Source organism: Pantherophis guttatus, chromosome 3, assembly GCF_059756535.1.
Source record: "Pantherophis guttatus breed Tessera chromosome 3, ASM5975653v1, whole genome shotgun sequence".
NCBI classification, from domain to species: Eukaryota; Metazoa; Chordata; class Lepidosauria; order Squamata; family Colubridae; genus Pantherophis; species Pantherophis guttatus.
In genome coordinates, this window is record NC_142065.1 from 89921 (window position 1) to 107660 (window position 17740).

Sequence of the window (17740 nt, forward strand, 5' to 3'; positions counted from 1 at the left end):
GAGAGGAAGGAGGAGAACCACCGAAGCACGGTGCCCCCTATTCCTAACCCCTCCAGCCGGTGCAGTAAGATACCATGGTCGATGGTATCAAAAGCCGCTGAGAGATCTAATAGGACCAGGCTAGAGGAGCAATCTCTGTCCCGAGCCCTCCAGAGATCATCCACCAATGCGACCAATGCCGTTTCCGTGCTGTATCGTGACCTGAAGCCCGACTTTAAACTTTAATTTTAAACTCAATTTATGGTCTACAAGTTAAAGAATCTTTTTCCAACAGTGACCACAGCATGATTGATTTTTGTCTCAATTTACGTCCTTGCAAAGAGAGTCATAATGATGGGACACCAAATTATAACTTTAAAAAAAGCTAACTATGATCTCATAGCTGCCAACCTCACATCTCTTGATTGGCACCTTCTGTTCACTGGCAATGTGCTGTTACAGATAGTGAGTTGTGGCAAGTTAGTTACCTTAAGAATTAAGAGCTGTCTTCTTAAGAGATTGCATTCTGGGAGATGTAGTGAGAGATTGCATTATGGGAAATGTAGTCCATGACATGTGACCTTATCTGTGTGTCTGATTGGCCACTGAGGCTCTCTGCCGGGATTTTAGAACAAAGACCTGGCCATATGTTGAATTACCTCAGAAGAGAGAACATGCTTTCTGAACAGGGAGTCAGAACTACCATCCTTTTACACTAGGAAATGGGACAGATTATGAAATATGGATGCACCTCACCTGGACTCACTATGATTGTAAGTCTTATGTGTTCAAGGATTCCCAAATAAATATAATCTGCATGAAAACCTGTTTGCTAGAGTTTATCTGCCTGTTTCCAGTGGAGCCAGATGCCTGGGGAACAGAACAGTAAAAGGATGTAGATGCCTGACCCCCTCCCTTTCTTTCGGAGCATTGATGGACATTCTGTTTGAGTGAAAATGCATCTCTTCTCTGCTCACAATTTATAAAAGGACTTTGTTTGCATCTAATTGAGACCTTCGCTTAGCCACGAAAGTGACAAAACTTGCTTTCCTTCTCTTTGCCTGAGTGAAGTATTCTGCTCAGCGGTAAAAGACAGTTCTTGTGCTAGCTAAGAAGATTGCCCTGCCATAAAGAGGCCCAGGGGCTGCATGTTTGAATCACCTTTGGCAGTAAAAGGACAGAAAGAGAAAGACAATTCTTGGGCTAGCTAAGAAGATTGCCCTGCCATAAAGGGGCCCAGGGCTGCATGTTTCAATCACCTTTGCAAAGTTTGTGTGTATGTTGTTTTAGAAGTTTACTTCGTCAATAAAACAAAAAGCCTTATTTTAACACAAAGTAATCCGAGCCACCTAAGGTCTTTGGAGATTGAATTTGCATGATACAAGTTGCTTCCCAGCCTGACCACTCAATGTGCATTTGAAAAGAAACAATCCAGCCACAGTGCATGCTGTTGCTTTGAATCTTGCTTGAATAAATACTGGAAAGCTAAATCCCCTTTACAGGGCAAGCAACTAAAGCCCAAAGGAACCCAAGTCGAGGAAAGCCTCTTAGGGTCTCCAAATAGGACAGTTGCTTTGCAGCTCTATACAAAGGAACACGCTGAAACCAGTTTAACCCAAGCATTAGTTAGGTAACAGCACCTAGTGGACAAAGGTGTACTGCACCAACCACCCCCAGTGGTCATCAGGCGAACTGCAACGACGTGTCCTAGAGTTTGCAGCGCACCCCAGCGGTCAACAGGCGAACTGCAGCAACGTCTCCTAAAGTTTGCAACGCACCCCAGTGGTCAACAGGCGAACTGCAACGACGTCTCCTAAAGTTTGCAACGCACCCCAGCGGTCAACAGGCAAACTGCAACGACGTCTCCTAGAGTTTGCAGCGCACCCCAGCAGTCAACAGGGGAACTGCATCGACATTCCCTAGAGTTTGCAGCGCACCCCAGTGGTCAACAGGCAAACTGCAACGTCTCCTAAAGTTTGCAACGCACCCCAGCGGTCAACAGGCAAACTGCAACGACGCCTCCTAGAGTTTGCAGCGCACCCTAGCAGTCAACAGGCGAACTGCAGCAACGTCTCCTAAAGTTTGCAACACACCCCAGTGGTCAACAGGCGAACTGCGATGACGTCTCCTAAAGTTTGCAACGCACCCCAGCGGTCAACAGGCAAACTGCAACAACGTGTCCTAGAGTTTGCAGCGCACCCCAGCAGTCAACAGGCGAATTGCATCGACATCTCCTAGAGTTTGCAGCGCACCCCAGTGGACAACAGGCGAACTGCAACGAAGTCTCCTAAAGTTTGCAGAAAGTTCCCCGAGTTTCCCAGTCATGGCTGAGACCTCTAATGAGTCAGCAGAGTTGAACCTCCCAGCTAATCTTGGCACGCCTGAAGCATCGGATGCCGTGGAGTCTTATCCAATCATGGCAGAAGCATATGATTCATCAGGAATGATGACCCTTCCATCACCCAACCTCGACACAATTCCAGAAGTGAATGTCCAAAATTCCAAAGAGGCTGAAGCTCATCAGAGAACCTATGACCTCAGGCAGCACAGGAAGCTCACTGGTGTTATGCAGTCAAGCCTGAAGGAAGATTGGGACAAGCATTATCGTCACAACAAAAGGTATTGGGAGAAGTTGCAACAAATCTGCAACAGGCCCGTGGATGAGCTTTCACACGGCTGCATCCGCACGTTGGTGAATGAAATGGATGAACTTTATAAGCAATGGAAGAATTCTGAAAGCCATCTTGTCAAAATCCAGCAGCAGCTAGAAGACCCAGAACTCGTGGGGGACATGCAACGCTTAGAGATGTTGAGTGCGGAACATGGGAAAATATTTCAAAGTTGTAAGAACTCCTTCCACACGGCGCTCCAGGCGAAAGGCACATCAAGGGAGAAAGCCTCCTCATCCCAACGCTCACATGCATCTATCGCTCATTCTTCCAAGAAAGCTGCGAGTGAAAAGGCCCAATCCAAAGCAACCCATCGCTCACACGCATCATCTCATCGGTCACAAGCAGTCCCCTCTTACAAGTCATCCCGGTCTCGGCAGGGTAGCAGTGTCTCACAACAATCTTCTGCCTCAGGTTCCTTCCATCCTTCCAAAGCATCTTCCCATCACAGCCAGTCATTCAGAGCCTCCACAGCGAGGAGTTTCGCTGCCCGGGCCGCAGAGGCACGAGCCGAAGCTGCAGTGGCCAAAGCAACCTTGAGCGTGGCAAAGGAAGAACAATTGCTGAAGGAAGAATTGGCCAAAGTTCAGGCCAGACAACAGGAAGAAACGGCCAAAGTTCAGGCCAGAAAACAGGAAGAAATGGCCAAAGTTCAGGCCAGAAAACAGGAAGAAATGGCCAAAGTTCAGGCCAGAAAACAGGAAGAAATGGCCAAAGTTCAGGCCAGACTAGACTATTTCAAGTATGAAAAAGAGACACTGGAAAAAGTAACACTGGCTGAAGCTTTAGAGGCGGCGGCTGAACACGCTTCACTCAACTTCAATCCTGGACAGTTAGAGGAGGAGGACTCAGATGAGCGTGTCAAAGCCTATGTTGAGGACCAGAACTCCCCACAGCAGGGACAAAGAGGAGAACCTCACTCACCGGCTCTACGAATTACTCAGACAGCAGATATCGTAAGATCTAGACCACAAGACTCCTCCTTTGAAAATGCACGACCTACCCCGGCAAATGAAGACATTCAGGGCAACCAGAGTACTCCTTCAGCAGCAATGAAGGTGTCTCTGGAGCCAAGCATGCAAACAACCATGAGACACCACCTCAGAGTGGAGGCTAAGGAGTTCCAGCCAAACCTGCCAGGCGTTCCAAGTGCCGACGTCCAGCCCAATGGAGGTACTCCACTTGCCTGCCAGGAAAGGGACCTATCATCACCTGTGGCATGGAAAGACGAAATTGTCCGTAAACACTCTGTAGGGAACTACCAGCCAGCGTTGGCACTTAATCCTGCCCTAGCCAACGCAGTAGGGCGAACCTTGCCACCACCCCCATCGTATAACTCTCCTGAAGTCCAAAAGGATACTGCAACATCCTGGAGAAGGATGGACCTGGCACATAGGGGAGTACACAAGTTCTCCGACAAATCAGGCATAGATTACATGCTATGGAAGCTTCTTTTTGTAAATGCCATTAAAGGCGAACAATTGGAGCCAGTCGAGGAACTCGGTCATATGTTCACATGGCTAGGCCCACAATCAGTACAAGCAGTAAAGGGGGTCTACGCAGCAAAAATGTACGAGCCAGTCGAAGCCCTCAAGCTATCATGGGAAATACTTGATGAGCGGTATGGGGCAGCTACGATGACAGAATCCTCATTCCTAGAGCGGGTCGACAACTTCCCTGCCATGGATCTCAGTAACCCTGAAGAACTATGGAACTTCTCCGATCTCCTTACACAGCTACGGTCAGCACAAATGGATCCCACCTTGCCGGGACTTAGCTGTCTCGACCTGTATAAGACACAAAGGTCTATCGTTGAAAAACTACCAATGAAACTGATTGATGCATGGATCGACCTAGCTGATAATTACAGGGAAAAGAACCTTGGCAGAGAACCACCCTTCGCCGCCCTTCAAGAATTTGTTGCCCACATGTCGAAGAAGTACAATGATCCACGAAATAAAGGTTTTACAATACGAAGAACCTATGCCAGCAGAAAAACCAATCAAAGCCTTGGTCCGATCAAGAGCCCAGTGCAGGCTGCAAGAGGAACAGCCTCTGTGTCAGTGCATAGCACAGAGGTCGTTCCCCTGTCAACAAGGAACTCCGATGTAAAGCCGTCTAAGACTGCTCTACATCGACCTCAGAAAGCGAAGGAAGAACCTGTTTGTCCACTGCACAAGACCTCGCATTCTCTGAATAAGTGCAGAGAATTCCGAAAGAAGTCCCTGGGCGAAAGAAAGGCATTGATCAGGGAGTACAAAGTCTGCTTCAAATGCTATGAGTCTACGGACCACATGGCCAAAACTTGCACAGTTAAGGTGCTATGTTATCTATGCAAAAGTGACCAGCACCCAACCGCCTTGCATCTAGAGCATGAGTCGACACCACAGCCGACTCCCACTCCACGGTCGACCTCTACCTCTCCTATGACTAATGAGTCTCAGAATGACAATGAAACACACCCAGAAGTGACAAGTGTCAACTGCACTTCAGTATGCGGAGACTCACCGTCACCTCGTTCATGCCACCCGATCTGCCTAGCTAAAGTCTATGCAGCTGGACACCCAGAAGAAGCAGTGAAAATGTATGTGGTAGTGGACGCGCAGAGCAACCAATCGTTGGCCAAATCAGCTTTCTTCGACCGCTTTAACATTCAATCCAAAGAAACGTGCTTCACAATGTCGACATGTATGGGGGTACAGCGCACGGCGAGGAGGAGAGCTACCGGATTCTGCATAGAATCAATAGATGGGAGTGCTAAATTCACATTGCCACCACTGCTAGAATGTGACGCTTTACCAGACAACCGCAGTCAAATCGCAACACCAGAGGTAGTAAGCAATATACCTCACCTGAGACACATAGCCAATCTCTTCCCCTCCCTAGACCCTGAAGCCGAAATCCTGCTCTTGTTGGGTGCGGACGCCCCTGAAGCCTTCCCTCCCCAGGAAGCGGTCAGAGGCCCAGCAGGCTCTCCGTGTGCCCTCAAGACAGACCTTGGATGGGCCATCATAGGACCTGTTTGTATCGACCGGCTACGAGACCCCCCCTGACTTCTACCAAGTAGTTCTAGACCAGTCACCGACATGGAAGAAGACCTTCAAGATTGAACCTCAAGCTTTGCATGAATCGTGTCCACTTCACTGTTTGCATTGTTTGATGCTATTACCTTGTTTACTTAGATAGCCACATTGCATTGTTTCTGCTATGCCTTTGGTTATCTCAGTCAGGTACTTAGTTAATTAGTTACGTAGATAGTTACATTGCAAGGACCTAGGAGTACTCGTCTCAAACGATCTAAGCCCCAGAGATCACTGTAACAGCATTGCCAAAAAGGCATTAAGAGTTGTTAACCTAATTTTGCAAAGCTTCTTCTCCGGTAACATTGTATTGCTAACTAGGGCATACAAAACCTTTGCCAGACCAATTCTTGAATACCGCTCATCTGCCTGGAATCCACACTGAATATCGGACATTAATAAAATTGAGCGGGTCCAGAGGTATTTCATGAGAAGAGCACTCCACTCCTCTGCTCACAATAGAATCCCTTATGCCACCAGGCTCGAAATTTTGGGCTTGGACAACCTGGAACTACACCGCCTACGGTCTAATCTAAGGATAGTGCATAAAATTATCTGCTATAACATCCTACCTGTCAACAACTACTTCAGCTTCAACCTCAATAATACACGGGCAAACAATAGATACAAACTCAAGGTAAACCACTCCAAACTCGATTGCAGAAAATACTTCAGCAACAGAGCGGTCAATGCCTGGAATGCTCTACCTGACTCCATTGTTACATTTTCAAATCCTTACAGCTTCTACCTTAAACTGTCTACCGTGGACCTCACCTCATTCCTAAGAGATCCATAAAGGGGCGTGCATAAGTGCGCCAGCGTGCCTACTGTCCCTGTCCTACTGTCCCCATTTATTTGTACTCATTTCCTGTGTTCATGTCCATGTTTATACTTATACCTGTTATCTTGTACATGTTTGACAAAATAAATAAGTAAAATTACAACTTTTTCAAAAATCTTAAATGTGGCACTAAGTGCTAACACCCTGACCGACAGCCGACTGCTTTGAAATGATGGTGCAGCTGATTGACCGAATCTGTATTATTTTAAAAAATACACCTACAAGTAAAAGTATTTATATGGAGTAGTTAGTTGTAATAAAATAAGCACATGAAGGATAGATTACACTATTGTTGTTGTTGTTAGTTACAAAAAGTGTGTGGCTGCCTACCTGCTACAGTAATTCCAGGAGGATTACCCAACGATCAATAAAAGCCAAGATGAAGAAGACAAAGATACCTTTCCCCTTAGGTGCCAGTCTAGTCCCCCACCCTGGTCCAACGCTTGAGGTAACAGCCCAGCCTTCACACCCTTCCAGAAGGCTAAAAGGCTGCGGATCCCTCAACTCTCAGGGGGGAGACTATTCCAAAGGAATGATGTGGGGGGGGAAGGCATCACTGAGAGGAACACCTCCAAGGTCCCATCAGGTAATTAAAGTTCCAGGGAGGGGCCCCATATGAGTTAATAGGGGGTGGGCGGATGTCCCCAGGTCCTGTGCCCTCCTGCAGGGCTTTAAAGAGCTGCACCTGGAAACACCTGGTAACCAATGCAGCTCAGGTAGCACTGTACAATAACTGGGATGAATGTTATTCTGGAGCAGCTGCAGCTTCTGGATGGTCTTCAAGGCAGCCCCATGGAGAGCATGTTGCAGTAACAGGAGACTCAAGGGACCGTGATTGATTGTCATGAGAAAAAAGGAAGTGCGCCCTCGAGTTCTATGGTTTTATGTATCCAGGACATAGCAAAAATCACCTGGTCCTTCCTTACCTGTTCTTAAAAGTAGAACATGACGTATTACACCATGTCATCTTTTACAAAAAAGAAAGCTAAAATGGAGAAGCCCTGTGTGAAAAAATAAGTACACGTTATAATTCATGAGGCGATTCACCTTATGAACTGCCTTTAGTAGCCATACCTTAAAGTAATTGTTTTCTGTATGACTTTATCCGTCTCACATGTTGAGTTGGCTGGTCAGCCAGTTACAAATCCAATCTGGTGGTTGATGCTGTCTATCCCACATTTTTCTAACTTATCTAGAACAGGGGTGGGTTCTAAAAATTTTTACTACCGGTTCTGTGGGCGCGACTTATTTGATGGGCGCCGCTTGGTGGTCATGTGACTGTGTGGGCGTGGCTAGGTGGTCATGTGACTGGGTGGGCGTAGCTGGGTGCGTTCTGTCCCCGGCTCACACACGCACACCAGCAGTCGACCAAGAGTTAAAATAAACCAGCAGACAAGAATTTCCTTTGATAACAGAATTGGCAGCAACCCAGTGGCTGCTTGCCAACAGTCTTCACTTACAAAGGGAGGTTTATCTCCTCCGACCGAAAACATCAAAGTCCACAAAAACCAAAGAATAGTCAAGTCCAGTCCAAAAAATCAGTCCAAGCAGAGCATATAACAAAGTTCCAGAAATGCAGAATGACTTGCTAGTTTTCAGTTTTGTCCGTCACAAAGCCTGAATGGCCACCACACCCCCTTTTATCCCCTGTGGGGTGTGGTCCAGTGACTCAGCTTAATCTCTGGCACGCCTCCTTCTCTGCTGCGTGCACTTGTCTTTCCGACGCTGTCAGGGATGCAGCCAAGACTTATCTCCGTCGCTGTCTAACTGCGGCTGCTCAGAAATGCCTGGCTCCTGGCCTATCTCTTCTCCTTCAGAAGACACCTGAGGCATTGCCAGAGAGGAGGGTCCTGGAGAGGGAGGCCTTGCCAACTCCTCTCCTTCACTTTCGGAGTCTTCTCCCTCCGATAAGATGAGCTCGGGGGTCAGTCACAACAGGGTGGTCATGTGACTGGGTAGGTGTGGCCAGCTTGACGTCACTCATGTCAAGGGTTATGGTTAGGGTGCCTGGCCTCTCCTCGCCTCAAAGGCCTCAATGAAATACAATTTCCCTGTCTATTTATTTACTACTACTGAACATCCAAAATATACTATTTAATCCTATGTGCATATGCCATATGTGTACGTACATATTACATAGCATAGTGTATAGGCACACAAAAAGATACATTATTTACTATATATACTGTATGTGTGTGTACACATACACACACACACACCTCTTCTAAAACTATACATATTCAACCTCACTTACTACATTTGGAAAAACACACCCAGAGTCCACTTTCTGCCACACATTTAACTATAACTTCTGTACATTTAGAACATTACACACACCTTCAGATTTACTTCCCTAGCCTGCACATGACTGTTAGAGCCAGGAGAGATTATGGATTGAGTAAAATGTGGTGAAACTCGCTTAACAACACTCTTGCTTAGCAACCAAAATTTTGGGCTCAATTCTGGTCATAAATCAAGGACTATCTCTGCCTTTCTCTGCATGGCAGCCTTATCCTAGTAAACTCCTTCTCCTTTCTGACAATTTTTCTCTCTGTTAGAGGCACCAAAATAATCCAGTAAGGTTTCCTGCTGGAGCAGGGAGTTAGACTAGTTGGCCTCTAAGGTCCCTTCCAGCCCTAGATTGCTGTCCTGTTTTCAAAGCCTCTTCTGAAGCCACATCTAGTGCCAGGGTTTCTGTTCCTTCCTTCCTCTTTCTTTCTTTCTTTCTTTTTCTTTCTTTCTTTCTCTTTCTTTTTCTTCCTTTCTTTTTTTCTCTCTCCCCCTCCCTTCCTCTTCCTTCCTTTCTTGTCTCTCCCTTCTTTCCTTTTTTTCTGTTTTTTTCTTTTTTTATTCTTTCTTTTTTCTCTCCCTTCCTTTCCTTTTCTTTTTCTTTCTGTCTCTCCCTTCCTTCCTTTCTCTTTCTATATGTCTCTTTTTCTTTCATTTTTTTTCCTTCTCTCCCTTCCTCTTTCCTTCTTTCTTTCCTCTCTCTCCCTTCCTTCCTTCATCTTTGTTTTTTCTCTTTTTTTCATTTTTTCCCTCTCCCTTCCTCTTTCCTTTCTCTCTCTTTCTTTGTCTCTCCCTTCCTTCCTTCCTTCCTCTTTTTTGTCTTTTTCTTTCATTCTTTTTTTCCCTCTCCCTTCCTCCTTCTTTCTTTCTCTTTCTCTCTTTCTGTTTCCCCTCCTTCCTTCCTTTCTCTTTCTTTGTTTTTTCTCTTTTTCTTTCATTCTTTTTTCCCTCTCTCCCTTCCTTTCCTTCCTTCTTTCTTTCTTTGTATCTTTCTTTCTGGTCTCTCCCTTCTTTTTTTTCTTTCTCTCATTTTCTTTGTCTCTTTTTCTCTCCCTCTATTTCTTTCTTTCACTCTCTCTCTCCCACCCTCAGTGGTGAAATCTAAAAAAAATTTTAGATTCTGTGGGCATGGCTTGGTTCTGTGGGCATGGCTTGGTGATGGTGGTGGTGGGGTAATGTGACTGGGTGGACGTGCCCAATTTTTTTTTTTTACTTTTAAAACCATTTTTTAAAACCATTTTACAACCATTTTGTTAAAAAAATGCTTTCAAAAAGCTCTGACGATCCCAGATGAGTTGCCTAATCACTGAGCTGGGATCATCAGAGCTCGGATCGTGAGAGGCATTTAAAAGAAAAAAAGTTTTTTTCTTTTAAATGGCTCTGACGATTCAAGCTGAAATCGTCAGCGGGGGGGCGCAAAGCGGCAGCGGCGGCAGGGAGTCCCGGAACTCCCAGGGACTTTTCCTGCGTGTCTTTTGCCGCTGCAGGCATCAGTGGTGCGGGAGCAGTGGAGGGGCGTCCCAGAAATCCCCTTGGCCAGGCCCGCTTGCCCGCCTTCCTCCCCCACCACCACCTCGTTGTTTAGGGTGCTTACCTTCCATGGCTGGTCCCAGTCCGGAAGGCAAGCTGACTGTAGTTTTTGGCAGCCCCCAGCCAGCCGCAACTGCTGGAAAGCAACAGACAAAAAAGCCTCCGAAAAGGCTTCTTTGGCAGCCGTTTTCTCTGCAGGCCGCCAAAACATACCGGCAGAAAAAGCTGCTGCTGTTGCCGCCATGTTCCTCGCGCATATGCATCCCATTGGACTTGCAAGGCAATGGGATGCGCGTGTGTGAGGAACATAGCGGCAACAAGCATGGTGGCCGGGGCAAGCAACTGGCGACCAGGGGAACCGGTTCGGGGGCGTGGCCAGCTGGCCACCGTTACCAGTTCTGCGACCTTGGCTAAATTTTCGCCAACGGTTTGCACGAACCGGTGCGAACCGGGAGCAACCCACCACTGATCTAGAAGCAGATTGGGGTCTACTTTGTCAAATGCCTTACTGGCCTAAGTGCTATACTTAAATTACATCTGTAATTGTATATGTTTATTTTAGTTTTTACAGCCTGATCCACTCTTTATTCCTGGGTGGTAGATAATGTAATATCCCTATTGTCAGGTCTGGAAGCCATCTTTTGCATTGGGCCTTCAGGCCTGCCACATTTAGTGCTGTGGGAAACTGGGAGGGGGGATTGTATGAAGCAGGGGTGATATATAGTCATAACAACATTCCTTTATCAGAGAGTCAAGGACATCTTGCCCTGCACCTGGAGGGGTGTGACTGGGAGGCATCTCCAGTTGGGATGGTGCTTTGATTGAACCATGTGATGGAGATGTGGGTGCTGGGCAGGAACTTGGACTTTCCTTTGGGTGGGGAAAACCTGGAAGCTTTCAGATTCAGGTGTTCCCAGATTTGCCAATATGACATCTCTAATAAAATACACCTATCATAGAACTGTTTCATTCAAGATTAGGTTGGCTCCAACCCAGGGGTGAAATCTAAAATTTGTTACTACCGGTTCTGTGGGCGTGGCTTGGTAGGGAGGGTAATGTGACTGGGTGGGCGTGGCCAACTTTTTTTTTTTTTTAACTTTTAAAAGCATTTTTTCTACAGGTTCTTCGGCTGAAGAGGTTGTAGAAAAAATGGTTTTAAAAGTTAAAAAAAAACAGCCTCTGATGATCGCGCGGCTCAGCTGGGCATGGGGGCGGGGCACAGGGATTTTTGCTACCTGTTCTCCGAACCACCGGCCATCATTGCTACCGGATCAGATGATCCAGTCCGAACCAGGAGCATTTCACCCCTGCTCCAACCAAATTAAAACTTCCTTGCTCTCTCCCACCCAGCAACGGTCACTTACCCATCTGCTAGAAAGAGGGGGAGAAAAAAACCCCATACCCTTCCTGACCCATGCCAATTCCCCCCCCCGCACTCTCACCTGTGCTGCTCCCTAACACATCTTCTCCCCCTGAACGCCTTCCCCAATCCATCTCTTGCGCACTACCTCACACCCTCCCCAATCTGTGCACTTTTCCCGACCCATGCAGCACCTTTGGAGTGCGCACACACACCTTTCTCAACCCACACCATCCCTGACCTGCATGGCACCTCTTGCACACTACTAAGCACCCCATTCCGGGGACCTTTCACAACCCACGCATCCCCTCCACATCCCCTGTGCATTCTTCTTGCCATATGCTGCCCCCCCAGCTGCTCCCCCGCCGTCCTGCATAGCATCTCTCACACCCCCCAAGACATTCTTCCCCCATATGGCATCCCTTGTGCACCTACAGATATCTTTCCCGATTTGAACCATTGCACACCCCTTCACTCCCACCCAGCTGCAGCCACTTACCTGCCTGTTGGCCTTGGGACTTCCTGCTGGCTTCCCCACTGACCCTTCCTGCAAGCTTCCCACAAGCAAAGTAAATAAGGATGTTGGCAGCAATTTAAGGGAGCGAAGGAAAGGGAGGATAAATAATGACAGAATGATGGAGGGAGAAAAGGAAGAAGGCAAGGAAGAAAGGAGGGAGGGAGGGGGAAGGAAAGCAAGGAAGATTTGTGAAGTTCTGTGCCAGCTTCCCATAAGGAAACTCAATGGGGAAGCTGGAAGGAAGGTCAGAAGTAGCTCCTCACCTGTGGCCATTCTGATTCTCTGTTTAGGTAATGAAATATCTCTGAAACCGTGACCCAAGAAGTTACAGGTTGTCTGGTTTATTTCTGAAAGCTTTTGTTAGTTAGTTACTTAATTTATATATTGCCCAACTGCCAACAGCTTTTTGAGGATTCTCGCTCATGAACTCGGAATGAGATAGCAGCAAGATAGAAAAGTGGACGTTTCCAGAGTATACAAAGAGAAACTGAGGACAAAGTGATCTATTCCATTAACAAAATTCCTGTCACCTTTTTAAGGTGGGTCTGCTCGTCAAAGCAAGTGGGACATATTACGGCTGTTTACCTTAAAGCGACTGGTGAAAAGCTCCATCTGCGAGGCAGTCTCTGGGCTGCAATACAAGCCTTGCAATGCAAGTAGGCACCCAAGTCGGACTTCCCCCTGCTGCAAGACAAAGCCATTGTCAGGCTTTTTGATTTCAAAAAGCCTGAAATAAAATAATGTCTAAAAACTGCAGAGTGATGAGTAACACCAAGTCTTTCCCTTTGTAGTGAATTTGCATTTGTCAGCTCTGACAAGTAACCCAACCAGCATCAGGTTCAGAAAATGGCAAGGACAACAAAAATGGTCAGAAATTGGAAACTGTTCTATCGAGAGACATTTGACCCTTAAGAAGCAAAGATTGAGCCAACATAATAGTCCAAATGGGAATGTTGCTCTTTACTAACAGAGAATGCATTACACAGAATAACAGAGTTACTCTGCAAATTACTGCAAGACCAGGAAAATGGAGAATAATGGGCAGAAGGTGATAGACAGCTCTCCACAAGGGGCAATGAAATTTGGATCTCTACATTCAATCCTGAAGGGATTTCAATTTTAGGAAAAGTCCTCATCTGTTTCAACTTCATTCTTCTTTTAATCATCACAATCAATACAAAAATGGGTGTGTCAGCTGAAGGGTTTTGTTGTGTAACAAGCCCAATACATGAATCAATATACAGTAAAAAGACCCACAGAACTGGAACAACCTATATAGGCCATCAAGCCTGGTCCTCTGCTTAGTACGGATTCAAATTAAAGCCTCTCAGACAAATGGATACATGGCCTTTTCCTAAACACACCCAATAATATTAAAATCCATAATCCTGGTAAATATAATTGTGTTTTCTTCTAAATACGAATAGGAAGTAGGTCACACTTACTCTATGGGATACACTGTTCCTTAAGAATGAGACTGCAACAGGAAAGATATACTTCTAAGACCCTAACCCTTTCACTTCTAGATGAGGGGAATGGGATACAAAGCATTCCTTGCTGACTCAAAGATGAGGAAGACAGCTTTAAGGCCACCAGGACCAAGCCATGAACAGCTTTAGAATGAGAAAGAGAACCAAATCGTATTGTACAGGTAGTGCTCCACTTACGACCATGATCGGGCCCAGAATCCCTGTCGCTAAGCACTGGTTGTTAAAGTGAGATGTCATGCGATCACTTCATTCAATGACCACAATCTTAGATCTCCCACTTATGGTCACATTAAGACCACATTAAAGACCGCAACAGTGTTAACTCATCCTTCCTGCATCAGTTATTAATACAACTAGGATAGCTGGCAGCATCACTTCTCTCTGTATGCAAAAGGCATAGCCACTCATGTTGAAAGGCTGCACAGGTGTCTGCGAAAATGGGCAAGGAAGAATTAACTACTGCTGCCAATCCCACAAATTTTTTCTTGTAGGTGTAAAGAGGAGTGGGCATCAATGCCACTATGAAACATCCCACTGTACTGAATTAGCACCAACAATCTTAAAGAGGATGGCAACCGTGTAGCTGTGCAGACCATCTGAAAAAGATCCTTCACAATATGCAAAGAGCACATGCAAAACACCCTTTCAAATCATTAAAGCAGCCATGTCTTTTGCAAAGCAGCTGGGAGCATCTTTTGAAGAAGTGCATGTATTCAAAGAAGTTGTGGCTGCTTTAGCGCTTCAAAAACAACTGCTATGGACATGCTCTCATATGTTACAAAGCATCTTGTTCAAATGTTTTGCATAGCTCTGTTCAAATAAGCAGATGGGCTCATAATCCTGGAAACATGAATTAAGTAATAGGAGTGCCTTAAATATCTAGCATAAACTTTTAATTCCTGAATGCCCTACAAATACATTTTCTGCAAGTGCCCTGGTGACCCACCTTGTCATGCAGAGTCCAGCCAATGTACTTGAGGTAACCATCAGTTAGGAAGGAAGCGGTGTAATGCTGTATCCACTGACCCATCTCTCCAATGCAAATAGCACGGATTTCAGGTATGAGGTCCCTTGGAAAGCAAAGAACCAGGACAGCAATCAGAGTCCAGATCCTGAGCCTGCTCCTTTTACACGGACCCTGATGTCACTCACCGATAGCGGTGAACAAAGACTCCCTTGAAGAGAGCATTCATCAAGGTCTCCAGCTCTTCTTGCTTCTCCTGGAACTAAAAACAGAGGAACTGCTGGCAGAGAGATAATAGCCATCAATGGTTGCCTTGTTTATCATTATTAGATTTAGATAAAATAATGTATTGCTTTGAACACTGTAAGACTGAGTTCGAAAGAGAATTGGGAATCAATGCTGAACATACAATTGCTATAATATATAAATATATTGGGATTTGAAACAGAAAAGGAACAAGTGAAAAAATGTAGGATAAAATGGGCTGAACATTTTGCTTTTAATATACAGATGAAACAATGGGAAATATGTGGCTAAAAGAATTGAAATTTACACTAAAAACCTCCCTTTTTATGAGAGGCAACTGGATGGAACTGAGCATTTACTGGGCAGATGCCCTTCCTGAAACCTATGTGGAATTCACAGATATTTTTTTCCTGAGCACTAGGAGAAACATCTGCCACTACCTGGGATTGAACTCTCAACCTTCCAAGTAGGAGGCGAGGGTTTTCACCACAAGGCCAGCACAGCGCTCAATTGAAATTTACACTACAATCTTAAAAAATATTTTTAATAAAATGATGTATTGTTGATATATGTCACCAGATAAATTATCTAGAATGTATAAAGGCACTTCAAATTTAGGTTGGAAATGTGGACAAGAAGGGACGTTTTGTCATGTTTGCTGGATGTATAAAAAAAAACTAGAAAATTTTGGTTGCAAATACAGACACTGATTTATATGACATTAAAGATTTATATACAATGAAACCAGGTTTTTATTTGGGGATTGGACAAACACTTGGAAAAAAATCATGGAACTGTTTCTGTACATAACTGCAATGAGATTATTTTTTTGAATTTTTATTTTTATTTTTTAAACAAAACATAAAACAAATCCATCATCCATTACAATTGCAAACAGTGTGTCAGTCGGTTACAAATCTTTTGTGCTTCATCCCCATATTCAGAATTTACTAATTATCTAATTTCTCATATTGTCAAATCATTTATCATTTATTTTACTATGGCTGTCGCTTCAAAAAAATTATTTTCAAATATATTTATAACATTCATTTCATGGTTCATATTTCATTTCCATGTTTTATTATCTAGCCATTGATAAAATAAATCCCATATCTTGTACTACTGTTTATCTTCTTGTTCTCTAATTTCAAATGTCAATTTACTTATTTCAGCACATTCCATAATTTTCTTAATAATTTCTGCAAGATGCAATGAGATTATTGTATGGAAAGATGTGGCATAACCCACAATGGAGGAATGGTTGATGAAAATTATGGAATTTGCTGAGATAGCTAAATTTACTTTTTTTGATCAAGAAAAGGTTAGTTCTATATTTATTGCTATCTGGAAACCCTTTATGAGCTTTTTGCACAAAACAGAAAAAAGTGAATTCATGATTTATATTTTTGATGATTAGACAAAATAGTTTAGCGAAAGGGAATCACGTAACTTTACGGAAAGAAGTAAGTTTAGAAATGTACTTAAAAGCTACTGTAAAGAATACTAGAAGCTACTTCTAATATTACTTTGTTTCTTTTTATTTCCTTTTTGCTTTTTTCCTTTCTTGCACTTTTAGTTTTCTCTTTAATATTTATACGCTTATTTACAGTTATTTCTCTATCACCACAATCTGACATCTCATAGTCTTCTGAGTAACTGACCGCATCCCAAGGGCACAGAGAATGAAATTCCCCTAGCACTAATTGCCCAGAGGACCCCAGCACCAACCCTGCCTAATTGGTGATGCTGCTAGGCAGCTGGATGGGTGCTCCAACAGCAGAATCCGTAATTTGAGGAAGAGTTTAGGAAAAACACATCCAGGCACCTTCACCGCAGAGCCTCTGCAGACAATCAAACTGTCCTGGAAGATCACTACCCCCTGTGCATCTGGAGGGCAGATCTCTGAGAGGTAGACCTCCGCCTAGGTCAGCGCTGGTCACAGGCACCAGGTCACCACTTTGCATCTGCATTTGAGGGAGCCAATCGGTTGCCAACAGTGAGTCCTGATCCCAAGCAGCCACTGCATAGCAGGAGCTACTGCTGCTCCTAATCAATCCCATTAACTGCTTCTTGACTGAGGCCTCCTTCTCCTCCAAAACCCTTCTTCCCTAATATTCATAGTATGCAAGGGATTTCCTTCCCCCACCCCCACTTGTGCATTTTATACTCTCCACACCTCCAGTAACTATCTCCTTCTCCATCCACTCAAATCTTCTTCACAGCTGAGGACTTAACGTTTCTCCAGCCACACTGCATCCCACCGTTCTACCCTGTTTTCCTTGCCCCTAATGTTCTCTTTCAATTACAGAATTTCCCTTCCTTAAAGTTTCCCTTCCTTCCTGGTATTCTTTCACACCCACTCATTTCCACAGAAACTCTTTTTCCCCCTGCTTCAGTCTACCTTCTCCACATTTAAAAGTATCCACCTTCCAGAACAGTTTCCTGGCCATCACTGATTCCCAGGGGAAAAGAAACTAACCTTTAAGGTAAAGTCCTCTCCCCATCCATATTATGACTATATTATGCTATTTGTCTCCTAAGGATTTTATTTTTAAAAATTCACAGAACTGCCCCAACTGGGAGAATACTCGTGAACCCAGAATTGGCAATAATTTTAGGAGCTAGACATCAAGGGGTAATAGTCTACGGACACAAAAATAAATACACTTTTCTAAAATCTTATCCTTCAAATCTCACATGAGATTTTCAAAAGCAGATAGGAGAACTGAGTAATTTTAATTTCTACAACTGGCAATTGTGCTGACAGTTTGCCCA

General features: G+C 44.7%; 1 protein-coding gene across 7 annotated transcripts in view; it reads right to left on the reverse strand.

Annotated features, from left to right (window-relative positions):
- The window catches only part of STAG3 (STAG3 cohesin complex component), a 74530-nt gene that overhangs the window by 47455 nt on the left and 9335 nt on the right, over nt 1-17740 (reverse strand). For all 7 annotated transcript variants that reach the window (XM_087888874.1, XM_087888878.1, XM_087888875.1 and 4 more), the window contains 3 exons: nt 14908-14981; nt 14702-14825; nt 12851-12949 (listed from right to left, as the gene is read on the reverse strand). In XM_087888874.1, coding sequence (XP_087745000.1) covers nt 12851-12949; nt 14702-14825; nt 14908-14981 — 297 coding nt within the window. The remainder of the gene's footprint in view (nt 1-12850; nt 12950-14701; nt 14826-14907; nt 14982-17740) is intronic.